Genomic DNA, 18392 nt, shown 5'->3' with positions numbered 1-18392 from the left:
AATATCCACCATTAACCGTTTGGAGGCCTTTGAAATGTGGCTGCACAGACGTATTCTAAAAATACCATGGACGGCTATGCTGACAAATGTGGCAGTCCTTAAGAGAGCAAATGCTACCCGCGAGCTGCTTGATAACATCAAATATAGAAAGGTGGCCTATTTTGGACACGTAGTAAGGGGAGACCGGTATAATATTCTTCAACTTATTATGATGGGTAAAATCGAAGGACGCAGAGGAATTGGTAGAAAGCAGGCCTCTTGGTTGAAGAATATCCGGGAGTGGACAGGAATAAAGAAAGCAGAACACCTATTTAGAATAGCTCGAGACAGAGACAGTTTCGCCATGTTAATCGCCAACGTCAAGGGGACTTGATAGGGCACGTTAAGAAGAAGAAGAAGTATTGTATCCCTTCATTTTTAACTTCAAATATCTCGAAAACTAATGATTTTATCGGTACGAATGAAGAGTATGTTATTTACATAAAAAGTGTTGGAGAATTGAAAAATTGCACTAAAATAGTAATTCCGCCAGTGGCGTAGAACGTGGGAAGGGTCAACCATTCACGTTCCCCTGTCGTACGCCTCTGGTAGTGGCCAGAAAGGTTTATTTAACATATTTTAGTATGGTGTACAGTATCTACACTTTCTAACAAGTATGATAAGGATATGTCGAATACTTTTAAAGTACTGGATACAAATAGTTAATATTTATGTAATAGGTATGTTTGATTTGGAATTTAAAAAATTTTTGTACCCAGTAATTTAAAAGTATTTCAAATATCCTTATCATACTTGCCAAAAAGTGTACATATTGTACACCCTACTATTGGATGTTAAATAAACGTTTCTGGCTACTACCAGTGGCGTACAGGGAAAAGTGAATGGTTGACCCTTTCCAAATTCGACACCACTGATGGAATTGCTATTTTAGCATAACTTTTAGATTTTCCAATACTTACTATGTAAATAATATACCCTACATTCGTAACGAAAAAATCATTATTTTTCGAGATATTTGAAGTTAAAAATGAAGGGGCACAATACATTAACAAAAATAGCTGTGCCGTTGCATTTTCAACTTCAAATATCTCGAAAACTAATGACTTTATCGTTACGAATGAAGAGTACATTATTTTCATAGAAAGTATTGGAGAATCCAAATATTGGACTAAAATAGCAATTCCGCAATTGGCGTAGAATTTGGAAAGGGTCAACCATTCACTTTCCCCCGTCGTACGCCTCTGATAATAGCCAGAAACGTCTGTTTAACATAATTCAGTAGTTTGTACAGTACGTTATACTTCTTGTCAAGTATGAAAAGAATACGTGAAATGGTTTTAAAATGCTGAGCAAAAATAGTATTTAAATTTTTAGATAAAACACCCTGTAACTCAGTAAGGAACCACCTTTTATTTAAGTGTTTTAGGTTAAATCTTCGTATTTTGTGCTAAGGTTTCTCCAGTTACTATATGGACAATTATTAATGAAACACCCTGTATATGCATTCATAGGTATCCCCCCCCCCCCCCCCCAACGACCTTGAATTTTATTAAATATCTGATTTTTATGGAAATTTCAATTTATATTATTTGGAATAAAATATGTGCTAATTTGATCTAAGATTAATTAAAGAAAACTTAAAATGTTGTCAATTACAAATTTAAACGATATTTAAAGTTTTATGTGTTTTTTCAGTATCCCCAACCCCTTTGAAATATCCCGCTTCGTGAGTCCGTGCGTGTAATTTTCACTTATGTTTGGTGCGATGCCTTACTTTGTTATTATTGTTGTTTGTAAATTAAAGATTTTTAATTAAAATAGATAAACCAGGACCATGGGGAATAAAATCAAGATGTGCTGTGGATCGCCCATTTTTGGGCATCCGCCAAATATACCTGAAGATGTTTTACCGAAATACAAACAAGCGATGAAGTTTGGTGGTTGCAAGAGGATAAAAAACTCAGCAAGAAAGAGCCAGAATTTTCTGTTATTGCCGAACAGGTTGCAATTAAATTGGAGAAAATATGGAAAAAGGCTTTAATTCCAATAATTTAACATACAAGAATTATTCAGCTTTTAAAAGCCTACCATGACAAATATATGAAACTTATGAAACCATTTAAGAACAGGCAAAAGAGTGAATTTCACAAAAATAAAATTCAATGCTTTAAGAACAAAAGTAAAATTACACGTTTCGATTTTGCAGCATGCAAATGTAACACTGCTAATTTTTTTTGTAGCAAATCTCAAAAAGTGCCTCTGGATGAGCGCGAATTTCTATTAAATCAAAGAGGTCCCAGAAAAATGGTGATAAGCTCGATTGATAGGGAAAACAAAAACAAATATAATCAGAGAGAATAACGGTAAAAGAAGAAAGTTACCGACGCAAAGACAAAACTTTAGCTCAAGTAAAAACAGTACCAAGTTTTATGGTCAATCGATCGTGGAAGAACACATAACACTTGTGCATGAGCCAGGGTGCAAATATTTCGGATATGGGTATCCGCTGTCTGGTATATCAGAAAGTATCAAATCCAGCTATTGCATTTGACGAAACAGTCGTAAATACTTTCGTTAAGGGTGATGTAATACGGCTGTTAGAAGAACATCTTAAAAAACCGCTTCAGTGGTTTGTATGTCTGCGACATTCAAATGATCTACCCCTTGGACATCAAAAGAAGTTTGCCAGTGACCAAATAAAAAAAAGTGAGGGTCTTCAGACTTTCTTTTTAAAAATTTTGATTCAAACGACTACTTTGAGTTAATTAACTAACAAGAATATCACCTTACAGAACCATCTATATTCTCTAGATTTTCGAGTGACAATCTGCGAGACTTTATTAAGAATCCTAACTTAGACCCTCTTACCATTGAGATTGAGAAAAATCACTGCCACAAACAATGTGTAGAACGATGTGTCAAACTTGTGACACAAGCTTCTCTAGCAGTTTGTGAAGCGTATTCGAGGGATGGATTTATAAAAACTCGAATTAATTCCAAAAAATCTATGCCCCACTTTAATGCTAAATCGGAAGACATCTTCGAATAGAATGCTTTTACCATATTTTGTTGTAATATTTATATACCTAATTTTGTACTTTGCTTTATATTTATTTTAGTATTAAAAAACTTGGGTGACGCCAGGGAGACGGATAAGTTAGGCTGTTCTGTTATAAAAATAATGTTTTATTATACTTTTCTTAAGTAAAATTTTTAATTGCGTTGTGAAACCAGAAAATATGTTCCAATTTAAACCCAATTTATTTATTCAATTTCTATAAGGTATTACATTTCCCTTACAAAAGAAATTCGCATATTAATGTATTTTTTCTAATTTTTAGTTGCCGTGGGGGGCAGAAAATATTTTTTTTTATTTCGACGCAATTTTACTAAAATACTAAATAGTGTGTTAGGCAACTTTTATGAGCTATTACATTTTCGTTTCAAAACAAAAATTTTTGTCGTCTGTTAACATTTTTTCAAAATTATTAATTGTCTTGGGGGGGGGGGCAAAAGATATTTTCGAATTTCGAAAAAATTTTACCAGAATACTTAACAGTTGATTGGGCAACTTTTGTGAGGTATTACTTTTCCATCGCCAAAAAAAAATTTTTTTTTTCGCCTTTTTCGATGCACCCTAATATACATACCTGCAAATTTACAAATTGGTATTCGTTTAATTTTCATAAAAATGGATAATAACTAGGGAGTTACTTTACTAAAGTAAAATAGAAGTACAGTCGTTACGTTTCTACTTTTATAGTTCTCTTTAATATCATTTTAACGAAATTGTTGCTGATAATAAAAGCTTAATTATAAAATAAACATGTTCACCAGTTAGTTACCTCCAACAAGAACTCACATATGTAAGAGCATAAAGCGAGCATTTACTTCGCAATTTAAAACGGTTCATAAAAATTATCTTTCGCTTCTTAATCTACTTTATTTTAGACAAAGTATACCCTCTGCGAGAAAATAGCGTAAAATGATAAAGAAACTGCTTGTTTAATGCCTGAATTTTAATCTCATAGTTGGCCATTTCCATGCAAAGTTGCCACCAGAGGAGGAGAATATGATGGTGAATATGCACCGAATATTGTTCACTATATTAAAAGTTGCCGTTTTAAAATTATAAGTGGAAACTATGAATAAACATATATGTAATATCATAATGCTAATAGACAAGGCGGAAACGGCGGGTTCGTTGGGAAAAATATTCCCATGAGATATTTTTGCATAATCACATTCGTGAGACATCCCAGAATAAGGTTCAAGAAGTCGCCCACGTGAAAAGTGGGCCAACTTTTTTTTAACAATTTTTTTTTTAATCAAATTGCAAAAAGCAATATTTGTGGCCCGGACTCTTTTTTTAGGTTTTTTGGACCATTCTGGACAAAAAAGCTCTCTAATAATTTTTCTCTAAAGTTGATCTTTTTCGAGTTATCAGCAATTTAAAATTTGAAAAACGCGAAAATGGCCATTTTTAAGACTTAATAACTCGGTTAAAAATTATTATTATGAAAGTCAGAAAGTGACTAAATCAAAGTTTAAAGTCGCCGCTACATGATCCTGAAGAAATCTGTGTCATTAATTTACAACTAAGCTGTTATTTTTAATTAATAACAATGAGCGGTTAGATCGTATTGACGCCGCTGTAAATGTGAGTGCGAGTAAGATGCACAATTGGACTGCTGGAATGGCTTCTCTCTCGCACTCAGAATTTACAGCGGCCGCACACGTGCGGCTTATTATAATTACTTAAAAATAACAGCTTAGTAATAAAATAATGACAAAAATTTCTTCATGATCTTGTAGGGGGGGCTTTAAACTTTGATTTAGTCATACACTGACTTTCATAATAATAACCTTTAACCGAGTTATTAAGCCTTGAAAATCGCCATTTTTCGTTTTTTTCAATTTTAAATTGCTTATAAGTTGAAAACGATTAACTTTAGAGAAAAATTATAAGAGACCTTTTTTGTCCAGAATGGTCCAAAAAATTAAAGAAAAAATTGTTCGGGCCAAAAATATTGATTCTTGCAATTTGATTAAAAAAAAAATGTTAAAAAAAATTGGCCCACTTTTCACGTGGGCGACTTCTTGAACCTTATTCTGGGATATCTCACGAATGTGATTATGCAAAAAAATCTCATGGGAATATTTTTCCCATCGAACCCGCCATTTTCGCCTTGTCTATAATGACTAGGCCGCGGATTATATGTAAGTTAAAAATAAACTGAGAAAACTAAACTTACGACAAATTTTGTAATCAGGGGAAATATAACTATTGATAGTAATATCATAGAACAAAAAGTCACTAGCCAATATATGGGACACCAGATCAAAATAAGCAGAGACAAAAACATGAAATACAAAAACGAATAGGTCTGGAATGGGCATTATTTCGCAAACTAAGCCATAGGTATTCTAAAAAGTAGTTAAATTTCCATGTCGTGTCTCAAGCGGAAGGTTTATAACCAATGTGTTTTGCCCGTTCAAACTTATAGAGCAGAGTCGATAACACCGACGCAAAAATCGGCAAATAAACTCAGAGTTCACAACCAGCCATCCAACGTATATTGCTGGGTTTGAGCATTAGGAACCACATAACAAACTAACAAATCAGGCAGATATCAAGCGTTCAAAACGTCATCGAATGAATCACGAGGCTTGAGTGGAATTAAGCAGTGCACTTAGCTAACACACAAAACGAATCATGGAACGAAGGCCCAGAAACTATAAAAAAAGGCGAGAACGACCACCGACACGAAAACAGTAGAGAGAAAGAGCTAGAAGCGTCCCAGTGTTGAGAACATTGTTGAGAAGAAACTATAGCGATACGCTTTAATTACTATTTTTGCTAATTTTAATTTTTATTTTTAATAACTTTTTCAAAATGAAATAATACGTTCCATTTAAAATTCACATGCGTAGAATGGCCTGTTAGTTTTAAGAAACGAAATATATCAGTTCTCAGCTTTAAAAAAAAACAGATGTTATACGCCCTTGTATGGAAAATTACCTTATCAGACCCTAGGCCCATAAATTAGTTTAAATACCACAAACTAATGTTTTTAGTTCAGAGGAGTCGTTTTCACCAGTCTCGGTCGATTTCGCATCCCGGCAAGTGGTCTGACACTCTTACGAGATCTATAAGCAAAACACCTTTTTTTTACCAAAATAAATAAGTATATTATTGACAGTTGTTTGCGTTTTAATTAATATTTATTTTATATAATTAATTCCGTCAACACACACCAAACGGAACATTATAAAGCTAAGGGTGGGCAATGCCCAGCAGTGGGTACGGTTGGCTGAATAATAATGATGATGATGTGTAAATATCGAAATTACTCAAAACTTGGAATCGGTCCGGACGTCCCGAAGACCTATCTTGACCCGCGGGTTGTTCTTTTCCCACGGCTGGTCCATACGAGATTGATAATTGTTGTAGTGGCATTCTTTATGTTTAGGTTTTCTAATTTAATTTTTATTTTATTTTAGAACTATACTATAAAGTGTTTATTTTTATTAAAACAAATCAATCTGAGTGTCAACTATCCCGTTAATTTTCCTTCAATTAGACATTATTAACGATGACTTAAACTTTGATTTAACCTCTTAATAGAAGTTAGTACCCAACTGTTTGATTGCTTCTCAGAAATAGTTAATGTAATAAGAGTATTTTATTAAAATATATAGACCAGGGCATTTAGAACTCAAAATACCGAAATAAATCGATTTTTAAATACAGCACCTAGAGACTTGCAATATTTTGCATTGTGTTCAGAATGAGGCATAACGTCAGGAAAAATGTTTACAACAGAAAAATGGATGAAAATGCATAGTTGCATTTTAAACTGCATAAATTGCACGCTAAAGTGCATGAACGTATCAAAATCAGTATATTAAGGGCAATATTTTATTATTCGGTGGTTTTTAGGGTCACTGAACAAGAATACGCAGTCAGAACCGACTTCCGATGTACTTGATGCCCAGGGTTACTGCTAAGGTGCGTCATCTGAAGTTTCAAGGATTTTCAGCACTAAATTGATACAAACAGATCAGGGATTTTTTGGGGTTGCTGAGCACGAACATGACGTCAGAACCGACTCTCGTAGCACCCAGTGCACAGGGTGATTGATATGCACGCGATTTTTTTTTTCGAATTTCAAGGGTTTTTGGTTTTCGGAACTCGGTTCCGAAATGATGCCTGATGGCGTATTCGTGTGCAGCAACTCCAAAAATCATCCAAGTAATATATTTGCATCAATGTAGTTTCGGAAATCATCAGAAGATGACGTGCATATCTCACCCTTAGCACCAGGGCTCCGAGGGTCAGTTCTAATGTAATATTCGTTTTCAGCAACCCCAAAAAACCTCCGAGTAATTTTTTTGTATCAATTTAGTGCCGAAAACTCCCGGAACACCAGAAGGTGTCATGCCTCAGCAGTGACCCTGGGTACCAGGTGCTCCGGGGGTCGGTTCTAATGACGTATTAATTAGTGTTCATATAATCTGAAGTCATTCCGAACACAATGCAAAATATATAAGTATATTTATGTAATTATAAAAAATTGTAAGTAGTTAATTGATTCCGTCGATAAATATTAAAAATAGCGATAATTAACATGAATTGTGTGAATGTTTATCACTGACTCAGTATTTATAAGAATTGTGATTGCATTAAGTATATTACACTGATATTGAAATGTTCCGTTTATAAATCTAAACGATTTCTATATTTTGATGTAATAGTATCGACGTCTGACCTTCATCATTGTTCAGCTTTAACACAATGGTTTTACTGCATTGTTAATGTTGTTGAAATAGGTTGTTTTGTCTTTCTTTTTTTTTATTAGTATTACTACGAAAAATATGATTTGTCCTTAGAAAAAGAGTCATGTTTTGCAACTGTCTCATATGTGGTGCACCATCTGGTTCGGGGTGTCCCACCAAAAAGGGGGATAAGAGAAACCTGAAGAGAAATCAAAAATTTAAAACAGGAGACCTTGTGTTACCGACAGCATAAATTTTAAATATTGCCTTACCATGAAGTTAACAGATATAACAAATATACCATTTTAAAATAATAATATATTACAATACACAATATGTCCCACTACTAAGTTAGAACCATACGGAAAACTCGTTTATTATTAATTTTACGGAAAAAAATGATTCTTCATAACAAGTTCTGCATATTCTAAAATTTAAAATACAATCATCAGATATTAAATTGTATCAATAGTATATGAGGTAATATCAAAAACATGAATTTCGCTCAAGAGTAAAGTACCTACCTTTATATTTTACAATATCAATATGAAATAAGAAATTTCATACGTAGAAATACATTAGTCCAGCTAGAAGGACAGCTAAGCATGAGGTCCTAATTATGTTCACTCAGAATTTCTAAAATTTGTGGACGATAAGGGAATAAAATGGCTCTCATTCATTTCCGCAAGGATATGGTATAAATCTACATCTATAACTTTAACAAACACATCCAATACGAAAAATGTAACATCTATAGAATTTTAACTCTTACAAAACACCTTGCTCAAAATAATTCACAGTAGGATCTACAAAAATGTTATAAACATCACCCACACAGTTAGGCGGTGGTCTCCAATAAACGTTGTACGCAGCCTACGACGCCTATTGGAGACAACGGTCCCAATAGGCCCATAGGCTCCGCTGGCCATAAACCCAAGTCTATGGCCACTTCAATTCAGCCCGTAATTTAAACTTGTTTTAGAATTACTCTTTTTTAACTATTTTCGGTTGTCAGATTATTTTTTTCATAAGTTTATTAAAACTAGCGAAAATGAACAATTTTCCTACGACGTGACGCTGTACGCAGCTTACAGCGTCTATTGGAGACCACCGGCTTAGGATTGAATGATGCTTACGGTACACGTACATCCCTGTTTATAATTTTAAAGATGCAGAGATATTAACTGTGATGTCATTCTCTTCGCCTTATCCCTATGCGGGGTCGGCTTCCCTAATTGCATTTCTCCACACAATTCCATCTTGGGTCATATCAATGTTAATCCCCTTTACCAACATATCCTGCCTTATCGTCTCCCCCAGGTCTTCTTTGGTCTTCCTCTTCTACTCCTTCCAGGAATCTGCACTTCAGCTATGCTTCGTATTGGGTGATTAACGTCTCGACGTTGAACATGACCAAACCATCTTAACCGATGCTCTCTCAATTTGGCATCAATTGGTGCCACACCTAGACTTCCCCTAATATACTCATTTCTAATTTTATCCTTCTTTATCACTCCACTCATCCATCTAAGCATTCTCATTTCCGCCACATCCATTCGTTGTTCCTCTTTCTTGTTCACTGCCCAACATTCAGTTCCGTACATCATAGCCGGTCTTATGGCTGTTTTATAGAATTTTCCCTTCAGCTTCATTGGAATTTTTCTGTCACACAACACACCACTCGCTTCTTTCCACTTCATCCATCCAGCTCTACTAATTCTACTGCATGCATCTCCATCTATTTCTCCATTACCCTGTAATACCGATCCTAGGTACTTAAAACTATTGCTTTTCACAATCATTTCACTATTAAAAGATACCATTTTATTTGTATTAACTCCATCTTTAAATGAACATTCCAAATACTCTGTTAAGTTTTAAACCTTTTTCCTCCAGAGCTTGTCTCCACTGTTCCAGTTTTTGTTCTAAGTCTCTTTCGCTATTTCCTATTAACACTACATCATCAGCATACATTAGGCACCATGGAATGTTACCCTGTAGTTTCGCTGTTATCGGGTCCAAAACTAATGAGAATAAATAAGGACTAAGCACTGAGCCTTGGTGCAATTCTACTTTCACCTACAATTTATTAGTCTCTCTCACACCTGTCCTAACACTAGTCGTTACTCCCTCATACATATCTCTCACAATTTTTAGATATTCGCCAGGGACTCCTTTCTTATTGAGTGCCCACCACAGAATCTTCATTTAATCTAAATTCTTCATTTAATAAACTGTCAAAATACTTTCTCCATCTCTTTTTGACATCCTTTTCGTGAATTAGTATTTTAATATTTTTATCTCGGATATATCTAATCTGATTAAAATCTCTTGCTTTCTTTGTTCTCTGTTTGGCTATTTTATATATCTTTGCTTCGCCTTCCCTGGTATCAAGTTGATCGTATAGGTTTGAACACGCTTCTGCTTTAGCTTTTGCTACTGCTACTTTCGCTTCCTTTTTGGCGACCATATAGTTTTGAAGATCTATGTCCAATCTGGTTTCTTGTCACTTTTTATACAATTTTCCCTTCTCTTTTTTTTTCCTTGTACTTCATTTGACCACCACCAAGACTCTTTATCCTCATATATATTAACTGTGATGTTTACCTCATAATAATATATATGTATCTAATTAGCCTTCTTCGGTCCTTCTTTGAACATAGGCCTCCCCAATCCTTTTCCATTCTTCTCTGTCTGTCACTGCAGTTATCCACCTGGAGTCCACGTGCTTCTTGATATCATCTGCCCATCTCATTTGGGGCATTCCTCTGCTTTGCTTATATTCCCACGGTCTCCAATTTATAAGAATTTTGTTCCATCGGTCATTTTGTCTTATATTGTGTCCGGCAAATCTCCATTTCAATTTTGCAACTTCTTGTCTAACATCCCTAACTTTGGATTTCTCTCTTATCCACTCGTAGCGGGTAGGAACTCCATTGGAGTCCCTTGGATTCTGTTGGATAGTCATATCAGGGAAAGTGAATCAATCCCTACCCCCGCTGATTCCAGGAGCTTCTTGACCCGGGAAGTTATCACCTGCTAAGGGTCCCTTGTCCAGGGTCACGGATGAAGTCCATAACGGTATCCAAGGCGACGAAAAATACTTTCGGTACGGCGAAGATGGCGGAGTTGGCAACCCTTGATTTTAGGGAGAGTATAAGATCACAAACCAGTAGCATCTGTCTCAGAATGAGCGGCTACAAACAGCGTCTGACCCAGAATGGGTGGCTGAATAAGAACCCACCAACCCGCATGTAAAGCGTGGTGTTTTAACTGCCGTTACCTCCCACTTTTTATCGTAATAATATATTTTGTGCAAATATTTTTTTATTTCGACGAACCCATGCTATTTACAACCTAATTTATATAACAATTTAATAAGGGTCAACAACACGTACAATGACTTTGTCTTCTTGGTAATTTAACTCTAGGTTCATTTATATATTATGCTGAAACATATTTGTTTTGAGAAGATTCGCTTTTGTTTCTTTGTTTATAATGATACTTAACTCTGATAAACGTCAAAAACATTGAGGAGACCATGAAAAATAACAATGAGGTTTTATATAACGTTTTAATGAATAATAATCATAACCGGACAAAGTTTAATTCAGGTTTTACTAAATTGGAATTATGAAATATTTTTCTAGAATTTTCGAATAAAATTCACAATAACTATCTCCATCGTCATCAAAACGGTTCAAGTCTTAGACCTCGTACACATGACAGCGCTTAACGCCGCGTTTTACCTGTTACACAAGCGCTTGAATGTGTACGATGCCATTTGTTCCTTGGTAACTTGAAACGAGGCGTTAGGCTCATGTGTATTAGACCCTGTACACATGAGCGTTTCAAGATTCCAGGGAACAAATGGTATTGTACACATGCAAGCGCGTTTAATAGGTTTTAACAGGTAAATCGCGGCGCTGTCATGCTTACGGGGTCTTATAGAAAGAAACAATAAAAATAAAGAAAAAATTTTGGTAATGCAAGTATTGCTTGGACTTACTATGGTTTATTTTTTAACCAGGAGGAGTAAACTTAAAAGACAAATTCACACCCAAGAAAGTCACTAGAATAATAACCAAATACATCTTCTTTTTTGGTTGATCACGTCGGACCTCAACGGTAATCCATAAATATTATATTATATTAATATGTCGCTAAAGAGTTCTAAAAACGACTGCTTTTATATAAAAGCAGACTAACAGTCTAAAAATTAAAGGAATAATACAGAAAACACAAAAATTCGCCGGTATAACTTAATTAACCTATGAAATGCCCCTCCTCCTCTATCTCTAAATCTGTTCTCCTTCGTAAGGATGTAGCGGCGTCATGTAAGTCGTTTGACTATTTCTATCCAATCCTCTCTCTTCTGTGCGTGTTGTTTTGCTTCGGAGAACGAGTAACCAGTCATGTCCCTTATTTGGTCCGACCATCGTAATGGAGATTTTCCTCTGGATCTACTGCCCTCTACGTTGCCTTCAACTATCATTCGTTCCATGCCTTCCCTTCTTCTAGTTATATGTCCAAAATATCTCAGTATATTATGGTTGACAGTTGTGCCGAGTCTAGTTTTTATGTTAAGTTCGGCTAATATTGAATTATTTGTGCGATGTGCGGTCCACGGTATGCGCAACATTCTCCGGTAGACTGCCTCTCCCACATCTGCTTTTTTGATGGTCCAAGTCTCTGAAGCGTAGGTGGCGATAGGAAATATTAACTCTCGAACAAGACGTAATTTTGTGTTTTTTGTAATGTCAGTATTCTTCCATATTTTTGTGAGTTTGGCTGTTGCCGATCTGGCCATTATGATGCGCCGACGGATCTCGTCTTCGCATCCTCCACTGTTAGTAATAACGGAGCCTAAGTATGAAATGCCACTAGTGTCAAAATTTAATAGATGTCATTAGTGTCAAAATTTTATAACAGTGGAGGAAACTTGCCTGCGGTTGGACCAATTACAAACAAGCATTACAGCGCGGTAAATTTGAATCACTCTTCTTGGTTTAAAAACAAACTATAGTGGGTTAACATAAAATTGAAAAATAGGGTAAATTATTGATGTACATATACAGGGTGAGTTTTTAGTGCGACCTTGGTCTATAATCGAGATCTCCAGACGTTGGTAAATCTAGTCAGTGAAGCAGGTTATAGGAGAGGCCTAAAAGACAAAGTGGATGTAGTCCAGAAAGCCACTGCGCATCCGCTAGGAAAAATATTCTAATTCGGACTTTTTGCACAATCTTACTCAAAAAATACTCCTTTTAACAAATTTGCATGTTGCCAGGACCAAAAGGTGGTCAAAAATTTTTTAAAAGTTTTTTTTTGTTTTTTTCCTAAAGTTATTATTTTTGCATGGAAAAAAGTTTTTTTAGGTTTTTTGGATTATTCCAAACAGAAAAGGTCTTTAGTAACTTTTCTCTAAAAATGATAGTTTTTGACATATAAGCAATTAAAAATTAAAAAATTGCGAAATCGGCCATTTTTAACCCTCAAAAACTATGTGAAAAACTGAAAATTTGAATGTTTCCAAGGTAGGTAGATATTCTTTAAACATCGATTGATGAAATCCCGAAGAGTTTTTTGCAATACAATATTCAAAACTCCTTTGTTTTTTAATTGCTAATCAAGCGTGCGCGACACTATTTTCCACCGACAGTATGGTGCAAATGAAAGGAATAAATTCGTTATTTCGTAAACTGGCGACTTTAAGGAAAAATCCCGAAACAGGTCTATTTTTATTTTTAAGTTATGATATTGTGGCATATATGGTATACTAGTGACGTCATCCGTCTGGGCGTGATGACGTAATCGATGATTTTTTTAAATGAGAATAGGGGTCGTGTAGTCCTTTTTGAAAGGTTCTTCAATTCTCTGTTCAGTAATGTAAACATTTACATAATTATTTATACAGGGTGTCCTTCTACTTCTTTTTTTGTCAAATAATTTAATTTAATAAAAATTTTTTGGACACCCTGTATAAATAATTATGTAAGTGTTTATATTACTGAATAGAGAATTGAAGAACCTTTCAAATGAACTGGCACATGACCCCTATTCTCATTTAAAAAAATCATCGATTACGTCATCACGTCCAGATGGATGACGTCACTAGTATACCATATATGCCACAATATCATAACATAAAAATAAAAATCGACCTGTTTCGGGATTTTTTCTTAAAGTCGCCGGTTTACGAAATAACGAATTTATTCCTTTCATTTGCACCATACTGTCAGTGGAAAATAGTGTCGCGCACACTTGATTAGCAATTAAAAAAAAAAAGGAGTTTTGAATATTGTATTGCAAAAAACTCTTCGGGATTTCATCAATCGATGTTTAAATAATATCTACCTACCTTGGCAACATTCAAATTTTCAGTTTTTCACATAGTTTTTGAGGGTTAAAAATGGCCGATTTCGCAATTTTTCAATTTTTAATCGCTTATATGTCAAAAACTATCATTTTTAGAGAAAAGTCACTAAAGACCTTTTCTGTTTAGAATGATCCAAAAACCTAAAAAAACTTTTTTCCATGTAAAAAAAATAATTTAAGGATAAAAACAAAAAAAAAACAAAAAAAAAACGTTTAAAAAATTGTTGACCACCTTTTGGTCCTGGCAACATGAAAATTTGTTAAAAGTAGTCCTTTTTGAGTAAGATTGTGCAAAAAATCCGAATTAGAATATTTTTCCTAGCGGATGCGCAGTGGGTTTCTGGACTAATGGCAGTTGGAAAGATTATTGTAGATCAAGGTATGCTTTCTCTTGATGGAGAAGAGATAGAACGGGTAAACCATTTTAAATACCTTGGCACTTGGTTAAACGTAAATTACGACTCTGATGAAGCGATAATAACCAGGATCGAAATAGAAGTTCTCCAAATGATGAATTCAGAACGTCTGCTCATAAACATCATAAAGAGGAGAAAAACAAAATTCTTCGGTCTAGAGGCTGAATAATATAATTAGATGACCTAAATACCATCTACTTCACCTTATAATACAAGGAAAAGCGGAGGGAAAGAGATGGATTGTTCGAAAGAAGCTTTCATGGTTGCGTAATATTAGACAATGGTGTGGATCCACAGTAGAAGAATTATTTGGCGCAGCAACCGATAGAGGAATTGGTAAACATGATGACGGCCAACATCTCAATAGGAACACGGCACCTAAAGAAGAAGAAGGTCTATAATTCCATTATTATAGCTACAGAATATCCATTATGGGTCAGCAACGTATTATTATGAAAAAATGAGAGAACCAAAGCTGTTATAATTGAAGATTATTAATATGATGAACTGTTTCAAATCCAATGTGTGCAAGCTCTGCTACCTAGAAACTTTTCTCCGCGCCTATTTTTTTGTCAGTGGATTATTGATCAAATCGTTCAAGTTACTAATTTTTTTAATGTCGCTTTGTTTACTGACGAAGCTACTTTTGGACGATGAAATTTCTATAACAATCGCTTGTTATCACACAGAGGAAAATTCACAAGGTCATTTTCAGCATCAGTTTTCAGTAAATGTATAGAAGGGTAATTTCAGTAAATAACACTTAAGGTTCATGCATGATGGTGCACCAGCCCATTTTTGCATTAATGTACGTAATCACTTAGATTCAGTATACGCAAATTGTTGGATAGGTAGGGGAGGTACTTACAGTACAGTGGCATGCTCGATCGCCGGAGTTGAACCGTCTAGATTTTGCATTTCTGGTTTATTCCACTCAGTGCTCAGTTTATTCCACTCCCGTCGAAAATGTTGACAGCCTGAGGCATCGAATTATAGCCGGCTATGCGACAATAAGAAATACACCAGGTTGCGCTAATGAGACAATCGGTGAGAAGAAGAGTTGAATCTAGATAAAAACTTGTTAGTTTTAGGGCCAAACCAGACGGGCCAATCTGCAGCGCTATTCTGTAGATCCACAAAGCAGCTTCCGATGATTGACCGCGGGTTCTTATGTGAAGTGGACGTCGCACCCCAGACGAGCCACTGTGGCCAGCCACAGTCGCCGAGCCTCACTACTAGTGGCGTCCACTAGTGGCAAAACCCATTCAGACGGACCACTTTTGTAGCTGCCACAAATATTGACGAGAGTTTACACGGTGAGCACGAAATTTTAATTCCGAAAGAGTTTTAATTGAATTACAAAACAGACCGGCTATAAGGGATGCAAGAACCCGAGGGTATAGTTATAGGGCATTGAAAGGAAAAGCGTGGGACAAGATCTTTGAATTACTTGTTCCTGATTTTAAAGAAGGTAAGAAAAGAATAAATCCGGTAAGCAATATTTTCTCTATTTATATTTGCATTTTATTATACATTCTGAAGAGAAAGAAGACTTTCCTCGTCTGAATCCATCATTGAACTGAACAAAACAAATATTCACAGTCTTGTTTGTTTATTTATGTTAAATAGTGGGGTCCCATCCTCTGCCAAAAAAAAGGTTTTATTGTTTGTTGTAGAAAACAAAACGATAAGATATCAGTTAAAAGAGGGTTGCAAGTTACCATGTTTACATTTTAATATCATCATCTCCTTAAAAACAGGACCTCGTTCACTCAGTTGTAATGGGAATCTTACTATTTGTGTGTGTGTTTAGTGTTGAAAATTGTATCAAACTATTTTACGGCTGTAGGATACCAGATGTACTGGTTCATTTTTTATGTGCTTCTTTCTGTGATATAGCTGCTTTTGTCTGGTTCTTCTTAATTCAATTTATGGAGTTTATTGGTATTTATTCAAAAGGGTAGACATTTTATAAAATATTTAAAACTATGGACATTACAAACACTGACTTTGACGAACACACTTTTTTAAAAGATTATTAACTGGCAAGTTTTTAATCATTTGAACAAGCTTACTTTTTTTCTCACTCCTTACATTAAACGCCGCACCCTTCCAAACGATCCACTTCGCCGGCGCCGCGGCGCTAGAAAATCGCCTGTTTCAGCCACTCTGTAGATCCACAGAGTAGCGCTTCAGAGTGGTCCATCTGGTTTGGCCCTTACTGTTCTGGTTTAATGTTATTGTATTAGATTACATAGTTCGTGATAATGTACATACATTGTATAATGTATTAAAGAAATGAAAAATACGCGCGAAGACGTTTTATTTTTTGCATAAAAACGGTGCACCATATGAAAAGAAGACAAGAAAGGATTTTTGTCAAAAATTAAAGGAAATTAAAAATAAGTAATTTTTAATTTGAAATATCTCAGAGGCGTACTATTTTTTCTTTTAAAAAATTCAGACAATTATCTACCATGTGTGCGCCAATGATTGATTGTTACATATCAATATTTATAATTGCTTCAGAGAATTTTTATAGATACATGGTAGAAATCAGATAATTATTGTTAAGGTCATTTAATTGTAAATAAACAGAACAAAGGCAGTCAGAAGTAAAAAGATAAAGTTTAAAAACTAACCTTTTCAGATTTTAAGTATTATAATGGATATGTTGTAGTTTTTTACAACTGATTTTAGAACACTTACACTTACCTATATAGAATGATATTTCTTGACTCTCGATACTATCCTCGAAGATTTTGTTCTTGAGTTTAGGTAAGTCCTTGGATGTTCGAATTAAATCACCGACTTTATTAAAATCTGTATCACACTCCGCTTTGTTTTCGCGATTGTTTACTGCCTTATTATCGACGTCATTGTTATCGGACGTATTCAAATACACTTTTGAATCCGACGTTATTGTCACCCGATCCCCGACATCCCTTCGACGATTTTTCACATACCGTGTCGAATTTTGCGACACTAAACTACCCGACACAGAACTATTTCTCGAATGCGAACCAAGGTCCATTTTAGGTTACACTGATGCAACTGGTCAACCGCACTTTTGTTGCTACATGTTGTTAACAAATTGTTTGGGTTTCGACTAACTAAACACAAGACACGATACTCATTTGCTACATGTAACCTTCCTCAAAGCAGTGTTGGTATTTTTGCGTCACCTGACTGCTAACTTAACTTTCACTTAACAAAACGCAGGCATTTTCGCTTTAAATTTTATGATTTTACGAGAGGATTTGTGCGCTATCAATTTAGGCTACAATACAATTACTTTTATCACTCTGTTATCTGTATTAACAATGTAATAGAAAACAATATCAGATACGTCCACAGTTGATCTTTGTATAAGCATGTTTATAACATACAATAAACTTTAATCAGAAAATGTTGTTAATAGAGGTTGGCTAAACTGTTACAAAATATTATTTATAAGTCAATTTTTTTATTTATTTACATAAAGTATTATACCTACCTCAACAACTATGGTCATTGATACATAAGATTTTTTTAAATTAAGACAAATTGTTTAAACAATAGAAACTCTGCTAAAATATCGTCAAAAAATTATGTTAACTGCTAAATTAAAGAAGTGGAAAAGGAAGATCAAAGAAGACCTATCCGTAAAGGGGGTTGATCTTGATATGAATTAAGATAGAAACTTAGGCAGAATTGTAATTAGGGAGGCCGACTCAGCATAGGGATTTCTTAGCTCCTTAAAGCCCCTAAAAGTCTTTTATCATCATCATTCAGCCAATCGCGTCCACTGCTAGACATAGGCCTCGCTCAATTTCTTTC

The 18392-nt window shown here is 34.9% G+C and overlaps 1 protein-coding gene across 1 annotated transcript in view; it reads right to left on the bottom strand.

Annotated features, from left to right (window-relative positions):
- The window catches only part of LOC126886433 (myb-like protein D), a 231770-nt gene extending 213820 nt beyond the window's left edge, over positions 1-17950 (bottom strand). Inside the window, exon 1 of the mRNA XM_050653371.1 lies at positions 17289-17950. Coding sequence (XP_050509328.1) covers positions 17289-17607 — 319 coding nt within the window. The 5' untranslated portion in view covers positions 17608-17950. The remainder of the gene's footprint in view (positions 1-17288) is intronic.
- Between the last annotated feature and the right edge of the window lie 442 nt (positions 17951-18392).

The sequence above is a fragment of the Diabrotica virgifera genome, chromosome 6 (assembly GCF_917563875.1).
Source record: "Diabrotica virgifera virgifera chromosome 6, PGI_DIABVI_V3a".
Lineage (NCBI taxonomy): Eukaryota > Metazoa > Arthropoda > Insecta > Coleoptera > Chrysomelidae > Diabrotica > Diabrotica virgifera.
The sequence above is the reverse complement of the archived record's forward strand: the minus strand, read 5'-3'. Positions and strand labels throughout refer to the sequence as shown.